This window comes from Girardinichthys multiradiatus, chromosome 10 (assembly GCF_021462225.1).
Source record: "Girardinichthys multiradiatus isolate DD_20200921_A chromosome 10, DD_fGirMul_XY1, whole genome shotgun sequence".
Taxonomy (NCBI): Eukaryota; Metazoa; Chordata; class Actinopteri; order Cyprinodontiformes; family Goodeidae; genus Girardinichthys; species Girardinichthys multiradiatus.
Genome location: NC_061803.1, coordinates 37989567 through 38014049, shown reverse-complemented (window position 1 = coordinate 38014049; position 24483 = coordinate 37989567). Strand labels below are relative to the sequence as shown.

The following is a 24483-nucleotide window of genomic DNA, read 5'->3' as shown; positions in this document are numbered from 1 at the left end:
GTTCATTAAGCCTCTTGGTATCCATGATGATTCTGCTCCCACAGCAAAGTAGATGGCACCTGCAACCACAGACTGGGAGAGGATTATGAATTACCTTCTTAGGAGGATCTCCCTGAACATCCTGAAGGATCTGATTTTCCTCAGAAAATACAGGTCCTTTTCAAAATATTAGCATATTGTGATAAAGTTAATTATTTTCCATAATGTAATGATGAAAATTTAACATTCATATATTTTAGATTCATTGCACACTAACTGAAATATTTCAGGTCTTTTATTGTCTTAATACGGATGATTTTGGCATACAGCTCATGAAAACCCAAAATTCCTATCTCACAAAATTAGCATATTTCATCCGACCAATAAAAGAAAAGTGTTTTTAATACAAAAAACGTCAACCTTCAAATAATCATGTACAGTTATGCACTCAATACTTGGTCGGGAATCCTTTTGAAGAAATGACTGCTTCAATGCGGCGTGGCATGGAGGCAATCACCCTGTGGCACTGCTGAGGTCTTATGGAGGCCCAGGATGCTTCGATAGCGGCCTTTAGTTCATCCAGAGTGTTGGGTCTTGAGTCTCTCAACGTTCTCTTCACAATATCCCACAGATTCTCTATGGGGTTCAGGTCAGGAGAGTTGGCAGGCCAATTGAGCACAGTGATACCATGGTCAGTAAACCATTTACCAGTGGTTTTGGCACTGTGAGCAGGTGCCAGGTCGTGCTGAAAAATGAAATGTTCATCTCCATAAAGCTTTTCAGCAGATGGAAGCATGAAGTGCTCCAAAATCTCCTGATAGCTAGCTGCATTGACCCTGCCCGTGATAAAACACAGTGGACCAACACCAGCAGCTGACACGGCACCCCAGACCATCACTGACTGTGGGTACTTGACACTGGACTTCTGGCATTTCCTTCTCCCCAGTCTTCCTCCAGACTCTGGCACCTTGATTTCCGAATGACATGCAGAATTTGCTTTCATCCGAAAAAAGTACTTTGGACCACTGAGCAACAGTCCAGTGCTGCTTCTCTGTAGCCCAGGTCAGGCGCTTCTGCCGCTGTTTCTGGTTCAAAAGTGGCTTGACCTGGGGAATGCGGCACCTGTAGCCCATTTCCTGCACACGCCTGTGCACGGTGGCTCTGGATGTTTCTACTCCACACTCAGTCCACTGCTTCCGCAGGTCCCCCAAGGTCTGGAATCGGCCCTTCTCCACAAGCTTCCTCAGGGTCCGGTCACCTCTTCTCGTTGTGCAGCGTTTTCTGCCACACTTTTTCCTTCCCACAGACTTCCCACTGAGGTGCCTTGATACAGCACTCTGGGAACAGCCTATTCGTTCGGAAATTTCTTTCTGTGTCTTACCCTCTTGCTTGAGGGTGTCAATAGTGGCCTTCTGGACAGCAGTCAGGTCGGCAGTCTTACCCATGATTGGGGTTTTGAGTGATGAACCAGGCTGGGAGTTTTAAAGGCCTCAGAAATCTTTTGCAGGTGTTTAGAGTTAACTCGTTGATTCAGATGATTAGGTTCATAGCTCGTTTAGAGACCCTTTTAATGATATGCTAATTTTGTGAGATAGGAATTTTGGGTTTTCATGAGCTGGATGCCAAAATCATCCGTATTAAGACAATAAAAGACCTGAAATATTTCAGTTAGTGTGCAATGAATCTAAAATATATGAATGTTAAATTTTCATCATGACATTATGGAAAATAATGAACTTTATCACAATATGCTAATATTTTGAGAAGGACCTGTATATGAATGTTAAATTTTCATCATTACATTATGGAAAATAATGAACTTTATCACAATATGCTAATATTTAGAGAAGGACCTGTAGTCTGTTTACAGCAGCAGCGACTGCAGCAGATATATTAGCCAAAGTGAAGCTTCTCATCTTTTTGCTGTCTTGTTTGCCCTAGAATTTGGGTGCTGAATAATAAAATCACTTAGACCATTGCTCAGAAATGAAGTTCCAATTTGAAAAAATAGAGGTTTCTCATAAACTCTAACCACAAAATCCAATATTGATGCTCCATGTATAAAAAGCATAGCTGGATGGATAAACCGTTTATTTTCACTTTTGGCAGATTTTCTCTTGTCAAATCAGCTGTGCTCATTGAATCTTTCATAAATCTGTGAAGATGTTCTTTAAGTGTTTAAAGAGGTAAAATGCAGAGAGAACATGGTTATCAGTTTTTACAGAGCCGCACCAAGGCATAAGCAAATTAAACTGCTACTTAGGGCTTCCAAACCATCAGGGGCCTTTCAGTAAGCTTTAATCGTTTCTTTGTGTTAAAGCTTTGGTTTGTTCATAAATCCATAAATGTCAGCAAAAAATAACCCATTATCCCTGATTGCTTTAAAGCTCAGCCATATAAACATGGTCTCCTCTGCCAGACTCCACCAAATGTGTAATAAAAATCTGTTAGTGGTGGTGATGTTTTAACATGAAAGGGGCCTCAAATGAAATCCTGCCTAAGGCCCCATACAACCTTGGGCCAGCCCTGAGTTTGAACCTGTTGGCAGCAGTTAGCATGTTCGCTGAAACAGCACTGGGCAAATCCCACTAGTTCCGTACTGGTAACTGAACCACAACCAGTTGAAGTGTGACGTCATTCTCAGAGCCTTGTTGGGTGAACCGTTCGTCTCGCTCGCTGTCCCTTTAACAGAACTCGGTTCTTCCCGGATAAACTCGGAACTGTTCGTCGTCGACCTCTTTTACTGCGGCTTCATCGTCAAGTGGACTAACCCGCTACTCTCATCCGATCCTTAAGGGTAGATTGTCCTTGAAATTGCCAGAACCGGTTCCGGAAGGCGTCCAGCTCCTGTCCAAATGCAAGCTATCAAATGTGTGGTGGTCGGCGACGGGTAAGGATGATACAGGGCAGCAGAACATTGCTCATGTGATGCGTCCACGGACAGATGGATGATGGGAGGATGCTATGTGGAAAAAGGGATGGTGTTCACGGAACGATACGTCGCAAGGCCCGGTTTTCTCCTAGTTAGGGTTCGGTTGATTCCTCTTAGCTCCTCTTTGGATGCATCCTTTTCGCTGCAGCATGCAGGTAGGAGCGGCCGCCTCGGGAAGCCTTGCAGGGAACACGGCCAACGTAGGCCACTGGAGGCAGACTGAAGTGCTGATGCACGCTGAGGAATGTGTGGCCCTCCCTGCCAGCAGCAAGCAGGCCCCGCAGGGTCCCTTGTCTTATTGCACCCAGATTCCTTTCTGCATGTGTAAAGCAGGGTATAAACACAAATGTTTAATATAAGTCAAGACTTATATTTTACTCGTGAAGTCAGAATAAAATAATATATCTAGATCTTTTTTCCTGCTATAAATTGTTTTTAAGATAATTCAGGAATAAATCCCATAATTCCAGAAATTTGTGACACATCTGGAGTATAGATGATGGATTTGAACATGACCTGCTGAAACAAATTATTGATGTTTCTCAAATTTTACTTGTAATATGCAGTTTTACACATCTGACTCACTCCTTACTCCTCTTAGTAAAATAAGATGAAGAGATCTTAGGAAAGTTCTTAATATTAAGAAACAGAATTCAAATAACATGATAAACTATATGAGACAATAAATATCTAAAATATTAAAACCCAGACAGAAAAGATGCATCTTTATTTGCCTTTAAAAACGTCTAAACTATGAGGTCAACAATATATTGGATCACTGTCGTCATCTCAGTGTCAGTGTGTGCATATTTAGTAGGATTTTATACATAAGTGTCAAGCATTCATGCTCTGCATATTGGTAATATATTTGGACTACAATGGGACACCCCTCTGATGTATATTTTTAGAGAGCTGCGAGGACCCAATAATGGTTAATTGATGTCATTCATGTAATTTTCAGGAGTTTTTCAGCAGTTTTTATCACTGAGGTTGTCATAGAGTTTAGAGTGGGCTTACCACACCATTAATTTCGAATTGAATTATGAAAGATGAGACATGTATTAATTGACAAGTATTTGGAACAAGTTTTTGCTTCTGTGCTCAGGTTCTTTCTGAGCTCTGGTACAGATTGTACAGATGTGAAACAACCCACACACTGGAGGTGTCTACAGTGAGTCCGTGCTGTGGTTCACACAGATTTTTACCAGGGCTGAAAGTAGTTTTAAAGTATTGCCGGTACTGAGGGGCCGAGCTAAAGGGGGGCTGGGGAGGCACTGGGGGCACACACATATATATAGTGTGTGTGTGTGTGTATGTGTTAATTCTTACACACACACAATTGTTATATATTGTGTGTGTGTTAATTGTTACACTCTATATATATATATTTCAGTTGTTAAAGAACTGCCATGTATGAAACATTGATAAACCATTTTCTGATGCATAACTTTTCATCTTCAGTTTCCGTCAGTTATTGTTCTCTGCATTGTGGTCAAGTTTTGATTTCATTTAAATCAAAACTTGAATTAAGTAATTTATTGTTCGTCCTGTCCTAATGCAAGCGGCGGTTTTTTATGCCTGTGCACCACCTGTGTAAAATCTCCCAGTCCATTAAATCGAACGCACCGATCTCCTTGGCAACCCTTCTGTTTTGGAGATAAGCGCGCATGCGCTCTCGTGTAGTGTATGTGAAATCTCTAGTCATAAGCGGTGTTTCCGAGCTGTACGGTGTTGTTGTAATTCAGCAAAATAACATGAAACACAACTAGCTACACTCCCTTTGCTTTTAACTGGGGTATTTAGCAGCGAGCAGACAGACATTAAATGTAGCGGTTCTCGTTTTAAAGGCTGGCCGTTCACAAAAGCCTCGAGCTCCGAGGGGAGAGAAGCAAAGCAAGACCATTGAGGCTCCAGCATAGCAGAACAGTTCAGAAACAATTTGGAATGAGGGGAAAAAAAGCTATATTTATAAACAGATTAAGTCGTGTTTTAGACTGCCTATTGGTAGCGGATCTGATCTTCTTTGTGTGCTCGTGAATTTTTGCAGCCGCAACTGGTTCTGGATGACGGCTTCATAGCAGACAGCTGTTCTTCCCTCTTCCCGGTACTGCATACCGGCGCAGAATCTTTTAGTGGTACACAGTACCGGAGTGTACCGGCTCACTTTCACCCCTGATTTTCACTCCATCAATGTTTAGGAGCTGCTCTCAGTTATTGTAGATCTTCTGTGGTTTCTAGAGCCTACCTGGTCACCAGCTGCACTGGCAGTAATTGCAGCTCGCTCACACACTGTATGGATGTGGGTTTTCTTATGACACCACTAAGGTCAAGTTCTGGCTCTCATGTTTATCATTTCCAGTCAAAAGGTGATGTTTGTGTAGCCAATGATTTGTCCCCACTGGCTTTCTATACAGAAAGACAGGCTGTGGCTCCTCCCACTTACTGGTTTTTACATTAAGTTGGCTACAACATAAGTACCTGGCTTGTGTTATGTCGGTGTCTGTTCTACTTGGTTTGTGTTTGTTTTACCACATGCTGATTGCACTCTGGTTGCATCTCTATAATAAGAATGACTGCCCACTGAAGAGCTGGCTGTAAAAAGGAGATCCAGTTTAATTAAGATTTTAGCTTCTCATTTAAGTTTTAGATTGTTTTAAGGTGGGCTGCACGGTGGTGCAGTTGGTAGCACTGATGCCTTGCAGCAAGAAGGCCCTGGGTTTGATTCCATTTCTGCATGGAGTTTGTATGTTTTCCCCTTGCATGTGTGGTCCTGCTTTCTCCCACAGTCCAAAAAATATGACTGTTAGGTTTATTGGTCTCTCTAAATTGCCCTTAGGTGTGAATGAGTGTCTGCATGGTTGTTTGTCTCTGTGTTCCACTGCGATGGATTGGCGACCTGTCCAGGGTGTACACTGCCTCTCGCCAATGGACTGCTGGAGATAGGGTCCCCATAGAAGATGAATAAATGAACTGGTTTAAGGTTGTTTTTTATGGTAAATGGACTGAACTTATATAGCGCTTTTCCAGTCATACAGACCGCTCAAAGCGCTTTACACTAGCGCCACATTCACCCAATCGTACTCACTAACGTTCACACATTCATACACCGATATGCAGATCGGTAGGCAACTTGAGGTTAAGTGCCTTGCCCAGGGGCACATCGACATATGGCAGGAGGAAGCTGGAATCAAATCCACAACCTTCTGATTGCAAGACAACTACTCTTTCTACTGAGCCACAGTCGTTTATTGTTTTGAATTTTGTGTGCAGCTGTCATGGGACTTTGCACTTTGTAGCTGATTGAGTGTTGGTTTCTAGAATTGCGCCACTCAAGGTGGCAGCAGGTTGGAGTAGCTCTGTTACTTTTGATTCTGATTTATTTTTTTTTTGGGAACTATTCCTCTTGTGGTGGATACAGTTGATTTTTTTTTTTTGGATGACTGTCCACTCCAGTGTCGGATGCTGTGCAGCTTGGAGGATTTTTCTTAATACTTTCTATTTTTGGACATTTGTTATGATGCATTGCCATGGCAACGGGGTTGTTTCTTACAACCGGGAGCAGCTGATTAATATCTCAAAAGCTCAAATAATACTTCAGCTACAACCCCAAATCCCTGATGAGTTGAAAAGGAGACGCCGTGGATGCAGAGCAGGAGCTAAGAGAAGAGAGAGAAGGAGGAAGTTCAAACCATCTCTTCCGTCGATTTTGATGGGCAATGTGAGATCGTTGGGAAACAAGTTGGATGAACTTCAAGCCCTACAAAGGACCCAGCCAGAGTACCGGGCATGCAGTATCATGTGTTTTACTGAGACATGGCTGCAGGATCATATCCCCGACTCCAGCATCTCTCTGCCGGGCTTTTTAACCATACGAGCAGACAGAGATTTAAAGAGGAGCGGCAAATGTAAAGGAGGTGGACTGGCAGTACTTGTGAACAACAGATGGTGTAATCCAGGACATGTTACTGTGAAGTGTAATCTCTGCAGTCCAGATATTGAACTGTTGGCCGTAAGTTTTCGTCCATATTATTTACCCAGAGAGTTCACCAGTGTTATTTTGGCAACAGTTTACGTTCCACCTTCCGCTGTTGCTGACACTGCATGTGATGCCATCAGCTCGGTTGTTGCTAAGCTACAGACGCAAAACCCCAATGCTTTTATGGCAATTTCTGGTGATTTTAACCATGCTTCACTCTCTGCTACACTTCCAACATTTCAACAATTTGTCAGCTGCTCTACCAGAGAAAACAAAACATTGGATTTGTCTACAGCAAGACCTCCTCTAGGCAAATCAGATCACAATCTTGTTTTTCTCTGCTCGAAATATAAGCCCCTTGTTCAGAGGCAACCTGTAATAAAGAGGACTGTGAGAAAATGGTCACAGGAAGCTGAAGAAGCTCTGCAAGGTTGCTTTGAGGCTACAGACTGGGACGCACTGTGCCAGCCACATGGAGAGGACATCAATGCCATGACTGAGTGTGTAACCGACTAATTAAACTTCTGTGTGGATAACATCATCCCCACCAGAACCGTGAGATGCTTCCCCAATAACAAACCTTGGATCACCAGTGACCTGAAGGACCTGCTTAACAAGAAAAAAATAGCCTTCAGAGAGGGAGACAGAGAATTATTGAGGATTATACAGAAGCAACTTAAAGTCAAGATAAGAGACAGCAAGGAGGTGTACAAGAAGAAGCTGGAGTGCAAGCTCCAGCAAAACAATATCAGAGATTTGTGGACAGGGATGAAGAAGATCACAGGCTTCAAGCAGAAGGATGATCAGACCGATGGAGGTCTGGACAGAGCCAATGAACTGAACACATTCTTCAATAGGTTCAGTTCAGAAACAAGCTTCGCATCCTCCTCTCCTGCTCACAGCCAAACAGACATTCGATCTTCCTTTGACCCACAGCTGTCCAATAACACCTCACATTTTTTATCTTCCACCTCAGCCCTAGACCCTTCTGCTTCTACATGTTTGCCTTCAACCATATCAGAAGATGCTGATGCTTCCTTTGCTTCCCCCTTCCACCTGTGTGTCTCAAGAAGTCAGGTGAAGAGACAACTGGAGAGACTGAATAGGAATTAGGCTGCAGGTCCAGATCATGTCAGCCCTAGAGTCCTGAAGGCCTGTGCAGAGCAGCTCTGTGGGATTCTGCAGTACCTCTTCAACCTTAGCCTGGCCCAGAAGAAGGTTCCGGTGTTGTGGAAGACCTCCTGTCTTGTTCCGGTACCAAAGAAAACTCACCCATGAGTCCTCAATGACTATAGACCTATTGCCCTGACATCTCACATCATGAAGGTCCTAGAGAGACTCCTGTTGGCCCACCTGAGTAAGCAAACAGTAAACCATCAGGACACCCTTCAATTTGCTTATCGCTGTGGAGTTGGAGTTGAAGATGCCATCATACACCTGCTTCAACAAACCCACTGTCATCTGGACAAACCAGTAGCACTGTGAGGATCATGTTCTTTGATTTCTCCAGTGCATTTAATACAATCCAACCTGATTTGCTTTGTCAGAAACTCCAGAAGACTCAGGTGGAGGCCTCAACAATCTCCTGGATCAAAGACTACCTGACAAACAGACCACAGTTTGTGAGACTGAAGGGTTGTGAGTCTAACCAGGTAGTCAGCAGCACAGGAGCACCACAGGGGACTGTACTCCCACCATTCCTTTTCATTCTGTACACCTCAGACTTCCAGTACAAGACAGACTCCTGTCATCTGCAGAAATACTCGGATGATTCTGCAGTCAAGGGGTGGATCAGAGATGGACAAGAAGCTGAGTACACGAAGGTGGTGGACCGCTTTGTGGCATGGTGTGGAAACAATCATCTCATTTTGAACGTGACTAAAACAAAGGAGATGATTGTAGATTTTAAGAGAAACAGGAATAAGTCAAAAACTATTTCTATCATGGGAGAAAAAGTGGAGGTGGAGGAGTATAAATACCTCGGTGTTCACCTGGACAACAGACTAGAGTGGAGATGCAACTGTGAAGCTATCTACAAGAAGGGACAGAGCAGACTGTACTTCTTGAGGAAGCTTAGGTCATTTGGTGTTTGCAGCAAGATGCTGCATATCTTCTATAAGTCTGTTGTGGAAAGTGTGATCTCTTCTGCCATCATCTGCTGGGGAAGCAGCATCAGAGCCAGGGACTTAAAAAAGCTCAACAAGCTGATGATAAAAAAGGCTGGCTCTGTTCTGGGGACTCCTCTGGAACCTCTGGAGATCATTGTCGAAAGACGGATTCTTCATAAAATGAAGAACATTATGGAGAACCCTGAGCATCCTCTTCATGAGACTGTCCTACAACAACAGTGTCTTCAGTCAGAGGCTTCTTCAGATCTGCTGTAAGACGGAGCGCTACAGGAGATCCTTCTTGCCCACAGCCATCAGCATCTACAACGGCTCTTTGAGGAAACCTTCATAATATGAGCTATATCAACATTTAATTTCCCTTTGGGATTAATAAAGTATTTTTGAATTGAATTGAATTGAATTCTAGGTTCGTTCCACTCCATTGCTGTCTGCTAATCAGAAGACCATAGGATGATTTCTGGGTTTTTGTATTAAAGTAACATTAATCAACATTTGTCCCTTTTCCACTGGCTCGTTTTAGCCGGCGCGACTCTGCACTAGAGGCTGACATTTTTTGGGAGGAATCCCGCGGGATCGGAGACAGCGTTAGTAAAGATCACGTGATTGGGACGGTACAAGATAAAAAATGATCGGTAACGGACGGGAGCGGGAGCTAACCAATAGGAGGGAAAATAAACTAGGATCAAGTGTCTTTGGAAATGTAAAACTGAGACTTTGTTATAAACTTTAAGGAAAAAAAAACTTGGATCGACTCCGCCATATTGTAGTTTTTTTCCAAGAAGCCTATATTATAATGCGAGTCAAACGAACTACACGACCCACAAGCCAACAGTGTTTCTGATCGATGTTTTCCACCTGCGTTCAGAATGTAGGGAGCAAACGCAGGTGGAGAACTGGACGTGGTAAAATTGGATTTGCAACGTAAAGTCAGAAGTACGGACTTATCTATTAAACTCATAGAGCTGACAGGAAAGTTGCAAATATTACCGAAGTTCAGGAGAGTTGAATGCAGCGGCGTTACTGCGTGTTAACACCGCTATATTCAACTCTACTGAATTGCTGCTTGTAAAACGGGTTTAGTCGTAATCAAGTTCACCAGTGATTAAAGGACACTGGTAAAGCAGATTCTGGATTGAATCAGCCCTGCATCTCTTCATTCGTCAAACCAAAAGTACCATCACCTGTCAAGTCTCATCTGACCAACAAAACTGCTCGCATGTGCAATAAAGATTTAAGAGCCTTTGCCACAGTAGAGGGGAAAGGCTTTATCAAGGGAAGATATTAAATAAATACGCTGTGAAATAGAAAAAATGTAATGTACCATTAAATGTACTATTTATTTAATACGTCATTAAATATTAAGTGTACCACTAATTACGTCATGTCGTCTTTAAAATTATACTTAATTATTCAGTGGCACATTTAATTGCATAATAGTCCATTTCATGATATAATGGTACATTTATTGTTTCTAATGATGTATTAAATAAATAAATGGTACCTTTAATTTAATGGAACATTTAATGTTACATTTCTTTCATGTTACATTTACTTCACTTATGGGACATTCACAACATTTATTTATTTAATGATGATTTTATTGTATTAATTTTGTCCAGTTTGACCCTCCATTCTTGATGCCTGTATTGGAGGTCATGTCAGAATAAGAATAAGGAGCAGACACACATCTAAAACTTGCAGAGAAGGGGTCCCTGAGGACCAGGGCTGTGAACCATTGAGGTACAGTTTTTTAATTGTGAAGGTAATGCCTTTTTGCACTTTTGTTCACCAAGTACAGTTCTCTTGCTAGGTGCATTTTTTTGTCTTTTCAGCAACTTGAAACATAAAAGTAATGTAATTGTTCAAAGGAAACAATCACTCAGCCATGGCAATAACAAGGACAAAGACTTAAAAGCGCAAAACTGCTGACTTTTGACCTTTGAAGTTAGTTTTAGGTTGGATATTGCATATTCTGCTTCACCCTTTGGTCCGATGCAGGCAGTCTGATTACGGGCAGCTGCTCTCTGCCTGCTCCCTCCTGCAGATGCTGGTTCGCTAAATGACCGTAAATAAATTTCCGAACCAGTTGTTTCATGGTGGTTTTGATTTGTGTTTTGGGGGAAATGTTTGTGCCTCTGCACAACTGATTATATGTGTGATCAGCTGATTTAGAATGTTATTACATAAAGCGCTCTGCCTGCATGTAATTCAGAAAGGTGAATTATTCTTTTTCTATTCTGTCAGCCTTCAGGCATGGTTTATGACCTGTAAATGGTAAAATTACATGTATGACCTGCTCCGGCCACTGTGGTCCTTAATAACATTGTAGTTGCTCTTGAGTTTTATTAATTTTGTGGTTTATTTTACTGCTGGGGCCAGCCACGGGAGGAGTTGACAACAACTTTCTGATTTCCAATTCAGCATTCATTGTTAAAATAATGTTTTAGTTACTCCTCTGCATTGTGAACTGGTAGTTTGAACACCGATAGCAGCTGTTGTTCTCTGTTAGCATTTAAAGCTAATTTAGCCCCCAAATGTTCAAAGCAAACCCAGGCTCTTAAACAGACACTAAACTGTGTTGTCACTTCATCAAATTATTGATTTCAGTTTTATTCTCATTTGTTTTACTACTTTTTCCTGTAGTTTATCAGTTTTCATCATTCTTTTTATTTTAACCGAGTAGTTTAGTTGATTGTTACTGACCTAGTGAAAGAGTTTGTTGACTGAAGTATTTTACCTGGAAGTTTAATTATTTAGTCAATTAATTCTTATATTTTGGAGAAGATGCACAACTTCACCTAGGGATTCATCACTCTTTGCTTTCAGTTTTCAGTTGGTGTTCTCTGCATGTTTACAATGTGTTTCTTCATTAAATCTTTGTCACCATGATCCTACTGAGTTCCTGTTTCCATTATTGTCTCTTTAGGTCTGGGGTTGTCGTTCTGTTAAAATGCCAATTTTAGGGAATTTCCTTTTCAGCAAAAATATGTCTTTTTCAAGTATTGGTATGTAAGTGACCCCAACACTATAGTATTAGAAAACATCCCCAGTTCATGATGCCTGCGCCACCGTGCTTCAGTCTTCATGGTGTTCCGTGATATGAAGTGTAGGTTTTGGGGGTCCTCAGCCTCCTGTTATTTTGGATGTTTGATTGTTCTAGTGGTAGTTTGCTGTTTTCTTTTATCTGCTGGTATTTCATAAAAATCTGTTTCAGTGGTAATAATTGAAGTATAGACATGTTGCAGTTAAAGAGCTATTAAATAGGTCTTTAATTGCAACATAAAGGGTTATTATGAGAAATCACTAACTCATTCATTCAGTGTGTTTTAGCTTGTTTCAGCTCTAATCTGCATCTTCAACATGACACAAGCCTTCATGGGAAGCTGGCTGTTTGGCTAATGAATAATCAAACATGTTACTTTTCAAAAGTGACCATAATAAGAAATTAGCTTGGCATCATTGCTAGAAAAGAAGCCATTGTCATTGTATAAGACTGGAAATGTACACTTTTCCAACACTAGAACCTTTTTAAACAGTGAGTATTTTATTATCCCAGAGCGATCCATCCTGTCTGTCGCCGGTGTTCCCATCCTTCGTCCCTCGCTATTAAATAGTGTGTGTTTGGGTGGGAATAGTCTTACAGAACTACAGGAGATTGTGCTTTAAAACCAAGCCTGTACCCTGCCCATGCTGTCACCAATCTGAGGACAGTCCTACAGCTTGTATGGGTCTAGCATAGGGGGGAGCAGGCCCTGCCCGTGTATGTGTGTGAATGAGCTTTTGCTAACGGTAGTGGGTGGAGGTTGTGTCATAGAGGGCTATTGTGTCCCCAGGGAACATGAATCTGGGCCAGTGTCCGTGTGGCCCAGTGAAGGGGAGTAGGAGCCTGTGTTCCAGGCATGTCAGACATGTATTGACTCTTTCGCACATAAATGCAATTTGTACATGTATGGACTTGTTTAATAAATGTGTCCTTATTTCCCATCTTCCTCAGGGCTGTGGGAAAGACCTGTCTGTTGATCAGCTACACCACTAATGCCTTCCCTGGTGAATACATCCCCACTGTGTGAGTGAGCCACAAACACTTCCACAACAGGAACAAACAAGCTGTAGACAAAGTTTTTACATACCCTGACAGGCAGGTCGTGTTGCTTTCACAAACAATGAGTAGGATATTAATTAGTGTGCCTTCTCAGTGAAGCATGGCATTTGGCATGCATAGTAATGGCAAAAAAAAGTACATCCTCTCACAGTTGCAGGATTTTCACATCAAGACATAATATACACAAATCAACAATGCCAGGATATAAAACAAGGTCATTATTTATTTACCAGAAACCAGCAGAACTGCAGCGAGTGAAAACCAACCCCCAGAGCTTAATAGTGTGAAAAACAACCTTAGATCATTATCCATAACAGCCTCTTACATCCTTGTGAAGCAATGTTGGACCTCTTTTCTTTCACTGAAGTTTGCACACATTTGTTTCTGCACAGCTCTACAAGGTTCCTCCAAATCTAGATCTTAGCCTCTCCTGCAAAACATATTCCTCATAAACCTGCAAAGATTCATTGGTATCCTGCACAGCTGGGAGTTTTCATAAATAAAGCCAGCAGTGCAGGACAACAGGAGGTGAGATGCAGCCCTGTACAATTCTTCTCAAAGCAATAATAGTGAACCAACTCAGTGCAGCAATCCTCTTGTTGGCAGAGCAGTTCATGGTTGAATCCATATGATCAGCCACCACCACCTCCACCACCATGCTTGACAGTTGCTAAATAGAATACATTTACGTACCACTGAAAGCATTTTACACTAATTAAGTGCCTTGCACAAGGACACGAGGACTTGTGGCTGGAGAAGACTGGAATCAATTGGAATCAGTTTTTGTATTACAAGGGGACTACTCTACACAATGAACTTCTGTGGAATAATTTCTGTTAAACAAACATGCTATTGTGGATTTTAGCTAAACATCTCTCCCTTTGTGTCCAAGGAATATTGTTCCAGACACAAGTGTAAAGAATATTAATATAAGTAAACATAAACTCCCTGGTTTTTGGACGAGGACTCTTTTGTACGCCACACAAATACAATAATGTTCAAGACTTCACCTGGATGTTTTCAGTATATTCCTGTACTGTGGACAAACATTAATCCATGTTCTGTTATTAGATTAAGAATCAGTTGTTCAGAACTTGATTCATTCTCTGGAAACCAACTCTCAGAGATCTGATTAGTTTAGTAAATGCCCTCTGTATGATATTTTATACATTAAAGGATGTGTTCCTCTTTATGTAAAGTGCACATCCTCAACAAAACCCAGTTTAGTTGGGAGTTTGTTCAGTTCTCCTACCTTCATCCCTAACTTGTATGTTCTGTCCTTTCTGTTCCAGCTTTGATAACTATTCTGCCAATGTGATGGTGGATGGGAAGCCAGTGAATCTGGGCTTGTGGGACACAGCAGGACAGGAGGACTATGATAGACTCAGACCCTTGTCTTACCCACAGACGGTATTCTGACTCCTTCCTACCGACCTCGCTTCCCCACTCACTTAGTGTCATAACAAGAACAACTGTGCTACTGTAGGAACATCACACAAATGTAGTCAGGTGAAAAATTAGGTCACCCCATTAAAGATGATGTAAGTAAAGGTAATTTCTGTAACACAGAAATAAAGATGCCAGTGCTACACATTTGATGTACATCAGATGATGGTGAAGTCTGCCAGAATCTGCCAGAAGCAAAAAGGTTCTTTTGCTGGACTGCTGTATTTGGTTTACACCAAAACATGTCCCCTGTTCTGGTGTCCAGATGATTACATTTTAGAGTCATCTGTCCGAAGAACAGTATTCCAGAAATCCCGGTCCTTGTTTCTGTTCTCTCTGGTAAGATTCAGTCTGGCTTTCATGTTTTTCTTGAAGAGTAAAGGTTTCCTTCTTGTTCACCTCCCAGGGAGATTAAACTTGTTCTATCTCTGTCTGGTTGGACATGCATGGACCTTCTTATCAACAGTAACAAGAGCTGCTGTAGTCCTGTGATGACATTTAAGGGTTTTGAGACTTCTTTTAACATGTTTCGGTCTTCTCTCAGGGTAGACTTACTTGGAAAGCGAGAAAGCCACACCAGCTCTCATAGGGTGTCCTAATTTTTCACATGTCTGATTGTATGGAAATGTAAATTACAACACATCAGCTTCCACTCATGATTGACCATTCTCTATATTTCAATTTTGGACTTTTTCATCCTCTTTCTTACACTAAAGGGTTTTAATCATGTAGATAGTGTTCCAGATATTTTAAGTTGATCCAGTTATACAAGAAATAGACTTAAACCTTTTTGTGGCCATGTACTCCCACACACACAAACAGATTTCACTCTCAACTAGCAATCTCTCTGATTCTCTCCCAGGATGTGTTCTTGATATGCTTCTCCCTGGTCAGTCCGGCTTCCTTTGAGAACGTCCGAGCTAAGGTCAGTACACTGACTGACCTCCCGCCCCCTACCTTTGTCCCACCCGTGCCGAGTCTGACCACTAGGAGGCACATCTATAGCTCCACCTGGCTTATAAGGCGGCCACTCCACCCGCTCAGTCCTCGGCTTGGAATGGTGCCAGGTTAAACTGGCTCCGTCAGAGTATGGAGTACAGAGAGCCATTGTAAGGCGAGGCCTGAAGGATTGCTCTGGATTACTCTGCGGCGGGAGTGTAATAGCCGGCTGTGGTTTGGTATGCTGAGCATAAACAGAGGCTCCCATGTGAAATCACACCTTGAACAAGGCCCTGCCTCCCTCTCCAGAGTCCCTGTGGCAGAACCTCCTCATCATGTGATGTGATTTAAACTTGTTTTTGTATACAAAAACTCCTCCATATCTATTATCCTTGTGTAAAGGCGTGTTAAACTCTTCCTTTGCATCCAGCTAACTCTTCTGTTTCTTCTCTCCACTGACATTGTCCCCTTGTATATCAATATATGCACGTGTGTGCACGCTTCTGATGCTGTAGTGGTACCCAGAGGTGAGACACCATTGCCCCAACACACCTATCATCTTGGTGGGGACAAAGCTGGATCTCCGAGATGACAAGGACACCATCGAAAGGCTGCGGGACAAGAAGCTTTCTCCCATTACCTATCCTCAGGGTCTGGCTATGGCGAGAGAGATTGGTGAGACTGCATAAGATTGTAGAAAAACAAGTTTTATATGAACACATAATAACATTATTTCACGTAGGGCTGGGCAATATGAACCAAAAATAATATCTAGATATTTTTAAGCCGAATGGCGAAATACGATATATATCTCAAAATACTTTTTTATATATTTTAGTATACTTCTGAGTCAGAGCTTTGTCCCAGATGCAGACACATTTATTAAACAGCTGTAGATGTACATAAGAAATGGCTCAAAAATAATCTACTGGCAAATATTAAAATAATCTTCCTCAAATAAAATGTGCTACATGTATACATTTGTGGAAGCACTTCTCTGGCAAAATAATTCCGACTCAGTAGCTGGTATCTTTGGTTAAGGACTTTTAAAAGTTGTACAAAGCTATCTTGTTCCACAATTGAGAGCGGGCCCTGTCTTTAGCGATATGATAAGCCACAGCTTTAGTAATCTCGTGCTACTTGTCACTTTTTCTCTCATAAGACACAGCACGGGTGTATGAGTTTTGTAATGTGGTTTGTTTCGGTGCAGGAGGCTGGGAAGGCTTCACAGTTTGAGCTGCAGCACACAGTTTAACACACTCTTCATATTCTTTTTTATGATGCTGTTTTAATTGCTGGAAAAGATTTGTAGTGCTCAAACTTTTTGTCGGGACTTGCTTTCGGCATTCTCTACAAAATACATCTTTCTGTTGTTCATCTGAGATTTTGAATCCTCTCCTGTGCTTTCATCCTCACCTTCTATCTCGTGGCTGTTTTAGCAGCAAACTTTCTAGGTTAGCTAGCCGCTAGATGACGCAGTATGGAGGGGTGATTTGTCTTCAGTGTGAGGGAGGAGGGGCTGTGAGAAGTTTGACACAGACATATGAGGAAGAAGACAGAAGAATTGGCGGATCTAAAAGAATAATTAAAATGAAATATAGACCATTTCGATATAAACGATATATTTGCATCTTATAACTCTTTTGAAAAAATCTCGATATATCGCCCAGCCCTAATTTCAGGCGCTAATTATTATAAGTGCAAATGTAGTACAGACAGCTTTAAGAAGAGTGTTTGTAAATGGTTGGTACATTTTTCTTAAATAATTTACTCTCAGTTAACCACTCTACATCCAAATAAACATATGGCCTTGTAAGCTGACTCTGTGAACACAAAGAGGCAGAAGCTAAAGACTTGAATCCATAAAATGATTTATTTATTTTATTTTATTTTTTTTGTGTCCAGAGTAGCACTCAGAAATTTTGTCTGAGGGTGTATTCACACCAGGAAAGTCCCTTGGTCCGCTTGTTTGGTCCAGACCAAAAGCGAACTTTATTTTTTTCGTTTGGTGTGGTTTGTTTTCACAGTGTACTTTTTGCAAGTGAACTATTACTTGTAAACAAAGCCACGCGGATGACGATCATTGTTCCCATTGGACAGATATGACGGGGGCAGGACAGAGCACCAACCCGGACATTTAGGAAAACAGCTGTAGACATGCTGCGTGCAGCACCTCTATTCTGCATATTTGTGCCGTTATTACAGTATTACAATATTATTGTGAGGGTGAAGAGCAGCTCATTCAACACAGACTTTGAGACGTTCCATTTATAATTTTGGAATCCCATCGGAGAATGCGTGCTGAACGTCGACGTTCTCTACGTGCCTTGTCCCACAACAAGCCAATAGCGTTGCTAAGCAACACACAGCTTATCAGGTATGATTACCTAACAACACACACCTCTGCTACCGGCTATGGTGGCTTTTTATGTCCAAAGAGACGTACGCTTTTTGTAGTTGGTTCGGATCGGGGCCGGTTTGTATTCAGACCATAAACGAACTGCACCACAGTCCGTTTGGAAGCGGACCGAGACCACCTCAAAAAGTGGGTCTCGATCCGGTTGTTTGGTCCGGACCAGGGTTCACTTGAGTGTATTCACACTTGCACAAAAGGTCCGGACCAAGGGGGGGAAACGAACTCTGGTCCGTTTAAAGCGGACCAAAAGTGGCAAGTGTGAATACACCCTGAGTGCCAAGAAAAAGTCCAACAGATTTACTTACACAAGTGGAGCATTACAGCTAATGCTTTAAAGCTCTGCTTGATATTTATAAAATAAACTTTTATTAGTAACTGCTTTGGGATTATTTTAATTGTTACGGACACAGAGACAGAAAAGAAAAGGAAAAAAGAAGAAGGACGAAAGAGAGAGAGGTGGGGCAAAAAGGAAAAAGGGAAAGAAGGAGAAAAGAATAGAGGGGAGAAAGAAGGATGAAGAGAATACAAGATAACACCCTGCTTACTTCTACACATACAGAAACATTCATATTAACAGCTTTTTTACCAAAAAGTGCACGGTACTTATGAATGCAAAATGTATTTAGTGGTAAATGTGGCTCAATAAAGAATATTTGTGTATCTGTTAACACCTGAATCTAAACAACTGTGGGTCTGAGTGTGAGCGTGCTTGTGTATACAAGGTTTCTCCATAAAAATATGCAATAGCGAGTGTGAGGAGTCGCAGACCTGCCCCCCTGGATGAGGGACAGATACGGAGGAGATCCGAGCTCCCCAGAGCACAGGAACTCCAGTAGAACCATCGCCGGACTAGCGCAACCCCATCTAAGAAGAGCAGGGGAGAGTCCCAGGGGAACCCTCAACAGCCACAATGCAGAAGCCCCTGGGAGCTGCAGCAACGAGCCCACAAGCCCCGCCACCAGCCGTCTACGCCAGAGCGGTCCCAGGGACATGTCACTCCTCAAGCAGAGGCCCAACAAGCCCAGGCCCTGGCAAGCAGCCACCGGGAGTGAACCGGCACACACCAAAGCACACAGCCCCGGACACCGAGAATGATAAGTACACCAGCAGGCAGAGACACGAACCTCCAGCAGGTAGTGTGGCAGGGAGGAAATAGGCCCCATATTTGATGGGGGGCCTAAACTGATCCAGGAGAGGGAGCAGTCCAAGACCTAACCTGACACAAAAATCAGGCACACACACTCAACAATCACACAATGCCACTCAAACCCACGCACCCAACCCAAAGAAAAACAACAATAGACGTTGCACACTCACTCACATTCCCCATACATACTCTATACTCCCAGGTCCAGTTGCCGATACCCCATAAGTGCAACCAGCACCCGGACCCAGGAGGTGGTCCCCTTCCCTCCGGACCAGGCAGACCACCCTAGCACCAGCCCAGACTAGTGCCGGCACCACCCCAACCCGAGCGACCCTTGCATGGACCCCCGCCCCAGTACACACACCCCCATCGAGAAAGGGGTGTGTGTACTAAAGAGAGATCTACCTTGTCCAAATTAGCTGCCAAAGGATGAAACAGTCCCAACCCCCCAATGAATCTGATCTCAATCCAATGAGCCCCAAACACCATGAATCCCCTCCCCACAGGAGCACATCCCCACAGGTGAGCTCCGTCCCCAAAAAGCCACTGAAGACAAACCCACACAGTGCAAACTCCACACACAGCCCCGCTCCAAGCACCCTGCCGAATCCTGCCCCCCACCACACAGTGCGAAGCGACGCCAAGGCAAAGGCCCCGCCCAATGTCACTCCAGCCTCCGCCCACAGGGCAGACACCTCTGAGGAATGTGCCCACAACGGAACCCCCGACCCCACACCAAGACAAAACAAACTCACCCGGCAAGAGGTCACCAGCCAGCGGCAAGCACCTGGGACCGGTGTCCCCCACCACGCCCCCCGCAGCCACACAAACACACCACATCACCACCACTGCAATGATAGCCCAGGAAGAAACATTAACCAGCTCACCTCCACCATCGCTGCTCAGCCAATTCAAATGCCAGTGACCCCACATCCAAAAATAGGGCAACCAGCCCTCGGACCCAGGAAGTGGTCCCCTTTCCTCTGGGGGTGGAGACAGGCAGACCGCCGCCTGCACCGGCCCAGACTAGTGCCGGCACCACCCGAACCCGAGCGACCCCAGCCCGGACCCCGACCCCCCGCCCCATAAAATATTTCTGCATTCTGCATGATCTAGAAGACTGGCACCTGGTTTTACATGTTTTCTCTGTAGTTATATGTGCAGTGTGCAAGTTGGTGGACATGTGAAAGGCTGCAGATCCAGTTTTATGTGATTTTATTGAGTAATAACTTTGCTCCTTGAGGCAAAGTCACAGTCAGTAGATGGTGCTTCAGTTTCTCCCAGGATAGATTTTAATTATACAAATGTGGTCTCCAGGACCACATCTGAATATACTTTGATCAAAGCCCTCCTGAATCCATCCTGTGTATTATCTGTATTTGTATATTAGGAAGTAGGGGGAATTGGCCAAAGGTACAGAAAAGTATACTAAAAAACTTGTGGAAGGAAAGCCAAAACATTGGACCCAAGTCAGACAGTTTATAAGGTAATTCTACCAAATACTGAATACATGAATGGAAATGTCTGAATTTGAAGAAAGTTTTCCATCCCAACAGATTTAAAATTTGAAAAGTTTAGTCTGATTTAATGTCAGACAGTGAGACATTGGACGTAAACATCTGATTTGAACTGTATATACTTTTTAGATGCTTAACATTTGGACATTTAGAGTTTTTGTTGGGCAGCGAACCCGTTGACCCTTTCCTCACATCATGTCCTACTGGTCCTCAGGGGCTGTGAAGTACCTGGAGTGCTCGGCGCTGACCCAGCGGGGCCTGAAGACAGTATTTGACGAGGCCATCCGAGCCGTGCTCTGCCCTCCACCTGTGAAGAAGAGGGGGAAGAGATGCACCATGTTCTGAAGAAGCCACGGACTCTGCTACACCACATTATCATAAACAACAAACACGGTTTCTTTGAGAGAATAAGAGCTAAAACTGGTAAGAGTGAGTGTGCAGTTTAGTGATTTCTTTCTGTAGTGTTTTGTTTTTCAGAAACCATATTGGTCACACGACCAATATTTACTCTTGGTTTTTTTTTACCATTCCTGAATAAGATCATGGGTTCTCTGGAAACAGCTCTGACAGTCCATCTGCATTGTACTCATTGAAGCAAACTGTTGCCATGAGGACTACAGCTCTCTAGAACCTTGTCTTTATACAGCTCTCTTCTCTCTCAGCCATGCTTGTTTAAATGAATGCGGTGGTAATTACACAGAACATCAAGTGGAGGTGCGGAATAAGATTCAGGTTTGAAGTTCCCCTCAGCTCCCTTTCTAAGATCAGGATATTCAGCCACAGCCCTGATTACTTGTAGGTGTTTTTACAGTCATTTGCACTTAGATAATGAACATGGTCCTGGTCTAACCAGGTGAGAGCTCTGCAGACTAACTGAACAGTGGAGAGTGAGTTGATAATTATTGACTGTTTACTTAAGATATGCAACTCAAAACTAATGTGTTAGACTTTTAGAGAATCAAACTAGAAACCACATCTTTTTGGGCCTAACCCGTTAAGTAAAGGAACGTCAGGTGTTCATCAACATTCATTTCAAGCCTGTTTGTGAGAGCAGTTAAAGTAACTCTATGATCAACTGTACCTGCTGATGGACTGCAGTCATTATGCATAATAGTGTTGATGCATTGATTAAACTATAGTTATTATCCATGCGGATTTAGCTGGGCTGTAACATCTCATCTAACTTCCTTTGTTTTTTCAGCCGTGTTCGTATCCTTGCTACAAAAACGACGTGAAGACTTCATTTTATAGCAGCCAAGTCTTTAAATGTTGAAACACTTCCAAGACTTTACTTCTTTTTTACAAGAAGTGACAAATATACTGGAAGATTTGTTAAATCAGATCTTGTGCTAAATCAGTGTTAGTGGGGCATAGATGGTTCATCAAACATACAGTAAAACACTTCATCCTGGAAAGCTCCTGGTCTTAAAAGAGTCTGGGGGAAACTTCAGTTACAGTCTGGAAATAATTGCTGATTTTGTAGGTTTGCCTTTAAAGAAACGAATAGTCTATGATTTCATTTCAACATGGAGACCCAGAACAATTCAGAAAACAACACAAGATGCATAAAAATAGAAAAATTTTCTTCATGCCACTCTGTGAAATAAGTATTTGATCCACAAGCAGAACATGGTCTAACATTTGGAAGAACCAGTTTTGGAAAGCAGAGCAGTAAGAGGGACCTTCACCTGGACTGCACCCATCTGAGGGCGGTGGGGTTTGGGCAGGTTGTTTTTACAGAAACTCGGAATTATTCAGGTTTCTTGGCTGCCTCTCTGTAGCTCAGCGCTTCTGTTTGCTCCACAGATTTTCTGCAGATCTGAGTTATTGGGACTCGCCTTGGCGGGAGTGATAAGGATTCATGTCCAAGAGTTTACGGTACATTGCTCCATCCATTGACCGACCCCTTACTCAGGTAAATTCATCCTGTGCCCCTATTCAGAAAACAACCCAAAGCATAATGTTTCCACCTCCATGCCTGGCTGTGGGAAGGGTGTTCATCAGGCTCCAAACACAACAGGTTGAGTTGATTCCAAAGAACTTGGTTTTAGTCTCATCTCACCAAATCTTATCTCCTCATCATCTAACACCTACAAAATAAAGATGAGCCTGTAGAAGTGCCTTCTACCTGGGGAGCTCAAACGCATCTGTGTAGAGTGATCCCACTGATGTGCTCAATGGCTGTGGTCCTTCAGATCCCAAGCTCCCAGCATCTAGCTTTGTTATGATCCTACTTTCCCACTGAGAAGGTAGGAATCTTCATGGAGCTACAGACTGAGTATGGTGAATGGCCAGTTTATAATTCTTCTACGTCCCAATTACTGCACTAACAGGTGTCTATTTCTAACCAAGCCACAAGCTGATGTTCCTGGAGACCATTCCAGCCTTGTGCAGATCTATGATCCTGTCTCCAAGCTTGTTGGTCTGTCCATGAGGGTGGAGAGGTTGGAGTGGAAGAAACTGGTTATATGGACAGCTGTGCTTTATAGACATAAGAAGCTGAAGTAAGGAGTATCTGTTATTGTTGGACTGATTAACTGATTGTAATCTGTGTGCCTTGTGGTAGCTGAATTCTATCTGGTTTGTAGGGGATCAAATACTTTTTCCACACAGCTAATTAGTTTATTGTTTTTAGTTCTGGGATCTTTTTCAGTGTCTGTCTGCTAAACTAACCTACCAACAAATTACAAAGCACTTTTTTCACAGTAAGAAGGTAAACTTACCGGAATAGCTTATTTCCTCCTGTAGAAATGTGGATGTGTGTCAGACTAGCATGCCAAACATGAAGCTGTCCAACCTTGCTGCCTGAGATCTGCCTTCAGAAAGGGAGGAGCTTGCATGGTCTTAATATGCTCTGTCTTCATTACCCCACTGATTAGATCTACTCTCTGTCCGGGTGTGTTTTTGTTTGTGTTTGTCACAGGCATGTAAATAGATGCTGGTATTTATGTGTGAACAGGTAGCAGTGACACAGTGTTCCAGCAGTTCAGGATGACGAGAAAAGGTAATATTGTTTTAAGCAAAGTTTTTTTAGTGTCCAGTTTTTGGTACAATTTCATATTGTAGTTATACACAGGAGTTTTCAAAATTATGTAGACATCAAGACAGAAACAAGGTTTTAATGACATCTAGTAATGTACAGAATAAGCACTGCATTAGGGATATCTGTATGTACCTAAATATGAACCTGCCTAAAAGTAAAACAGGTAATTTTAAAGGAAATGTAGTTGCTCGTGTTGAATTTAGAAGTGTGGCTAACAATGTATATAATGAAGGGGCCAATCTTTGTGGAGTGTGTCATTGCAGTTGCACCTTTATGAGCAGAATTTCTTCTCGTTGCAGGTCTGCAGGGTTGGTGTCTCCCTTTTAGGGGGACGCTTTCCTAGCAGGGTGGGTATCTTCCTTTTATGGGGATGCTCTGTTTGCAGGGCTGCAGCGTGGGTGTCTCCCTCCTATGGGGGCGCTCGCCTTGCAGGACTGTAGTGTGGGCGTCTCCCTCATTCAGGGACACACACCCTGCAGGGCTGCCTGTCATGCTGTCTTTAGTAGGCACAGCTGTGTGGTTTAATCATGTTGTTTGGTCCTGCCTAGCTAAGGTGTCAATATGTAGCTGAGAATCACAGCAAAAAAATCTAATTCTATTATTGCATGGAAGTTTTCTGGTTGTTTGACCCACTGTAAATCTTCTGAGAGCTTGTATGATGAACTGCATCGGCCATGTGCATATATAATGTAAGATGACTTGTATACTTGTTTCAGCTGTTTGTCTTTTTTTATTACTTCACATGTTGCTGTGGTTAAAATCATTTTTGTATACTAAATACAAATGTATACGTAAAGAACTTTGTTTTCTGTCATGATTTGCTCTGTGCCAGATGTTTGGAAATGCACAGAGAAATT

At 42.7% G+C, this 24483-nt stretch overlaps 1 protein-coding gene across 3 annotated transcripts; it reads left to right on the top strand.

Annotated features, from left to right (window-relative positions):
• The first annotated feature begins 2648 nt into the window (after positions 1–2648).
• On the top strand, positions 2649–24425 carry rac3b (Rac family small GTPase 3b). 3 transcript variants are annotated; one of them, XR_007039958.1, is made up of 7 exons: positions 2669–2869; positions 13011–13082; positions 14411–14528; positions 15427–15489; positions 16019–16178; positions 20798–21006; positions 21785–24425. XR_007039958.1 is itself a non-coding variant. In XM_047376860.1 (6 exons), exons 1-6 carry the CDS (start codon positions 2835–2837, stop codon positions 20926–20928), a joined length of 579 nt encoding a protein of 192 aa, XP_047232816.1. In that variant the 5' UTR covers positions 2670–2834; the 3' UTR covers positions 20929–24425. The 3 variants fall into 3 exon arrangements, 2 of the variants coding, with proteins under 2 accessions (XP_047232817.1, XP_047232816.1); XM_047376860.1 differs by having other exon boundaries at positions 2670–2869; positions 20798–24425; XM_047376861.1 differs by lacking the exon at positions 15427–15489 and having other exon boundaries at positions 2649–2869; positions 20798–24425.
• The last annotated feature ends 58 nt before the right edge of the window (positions 24426–24483 follow it).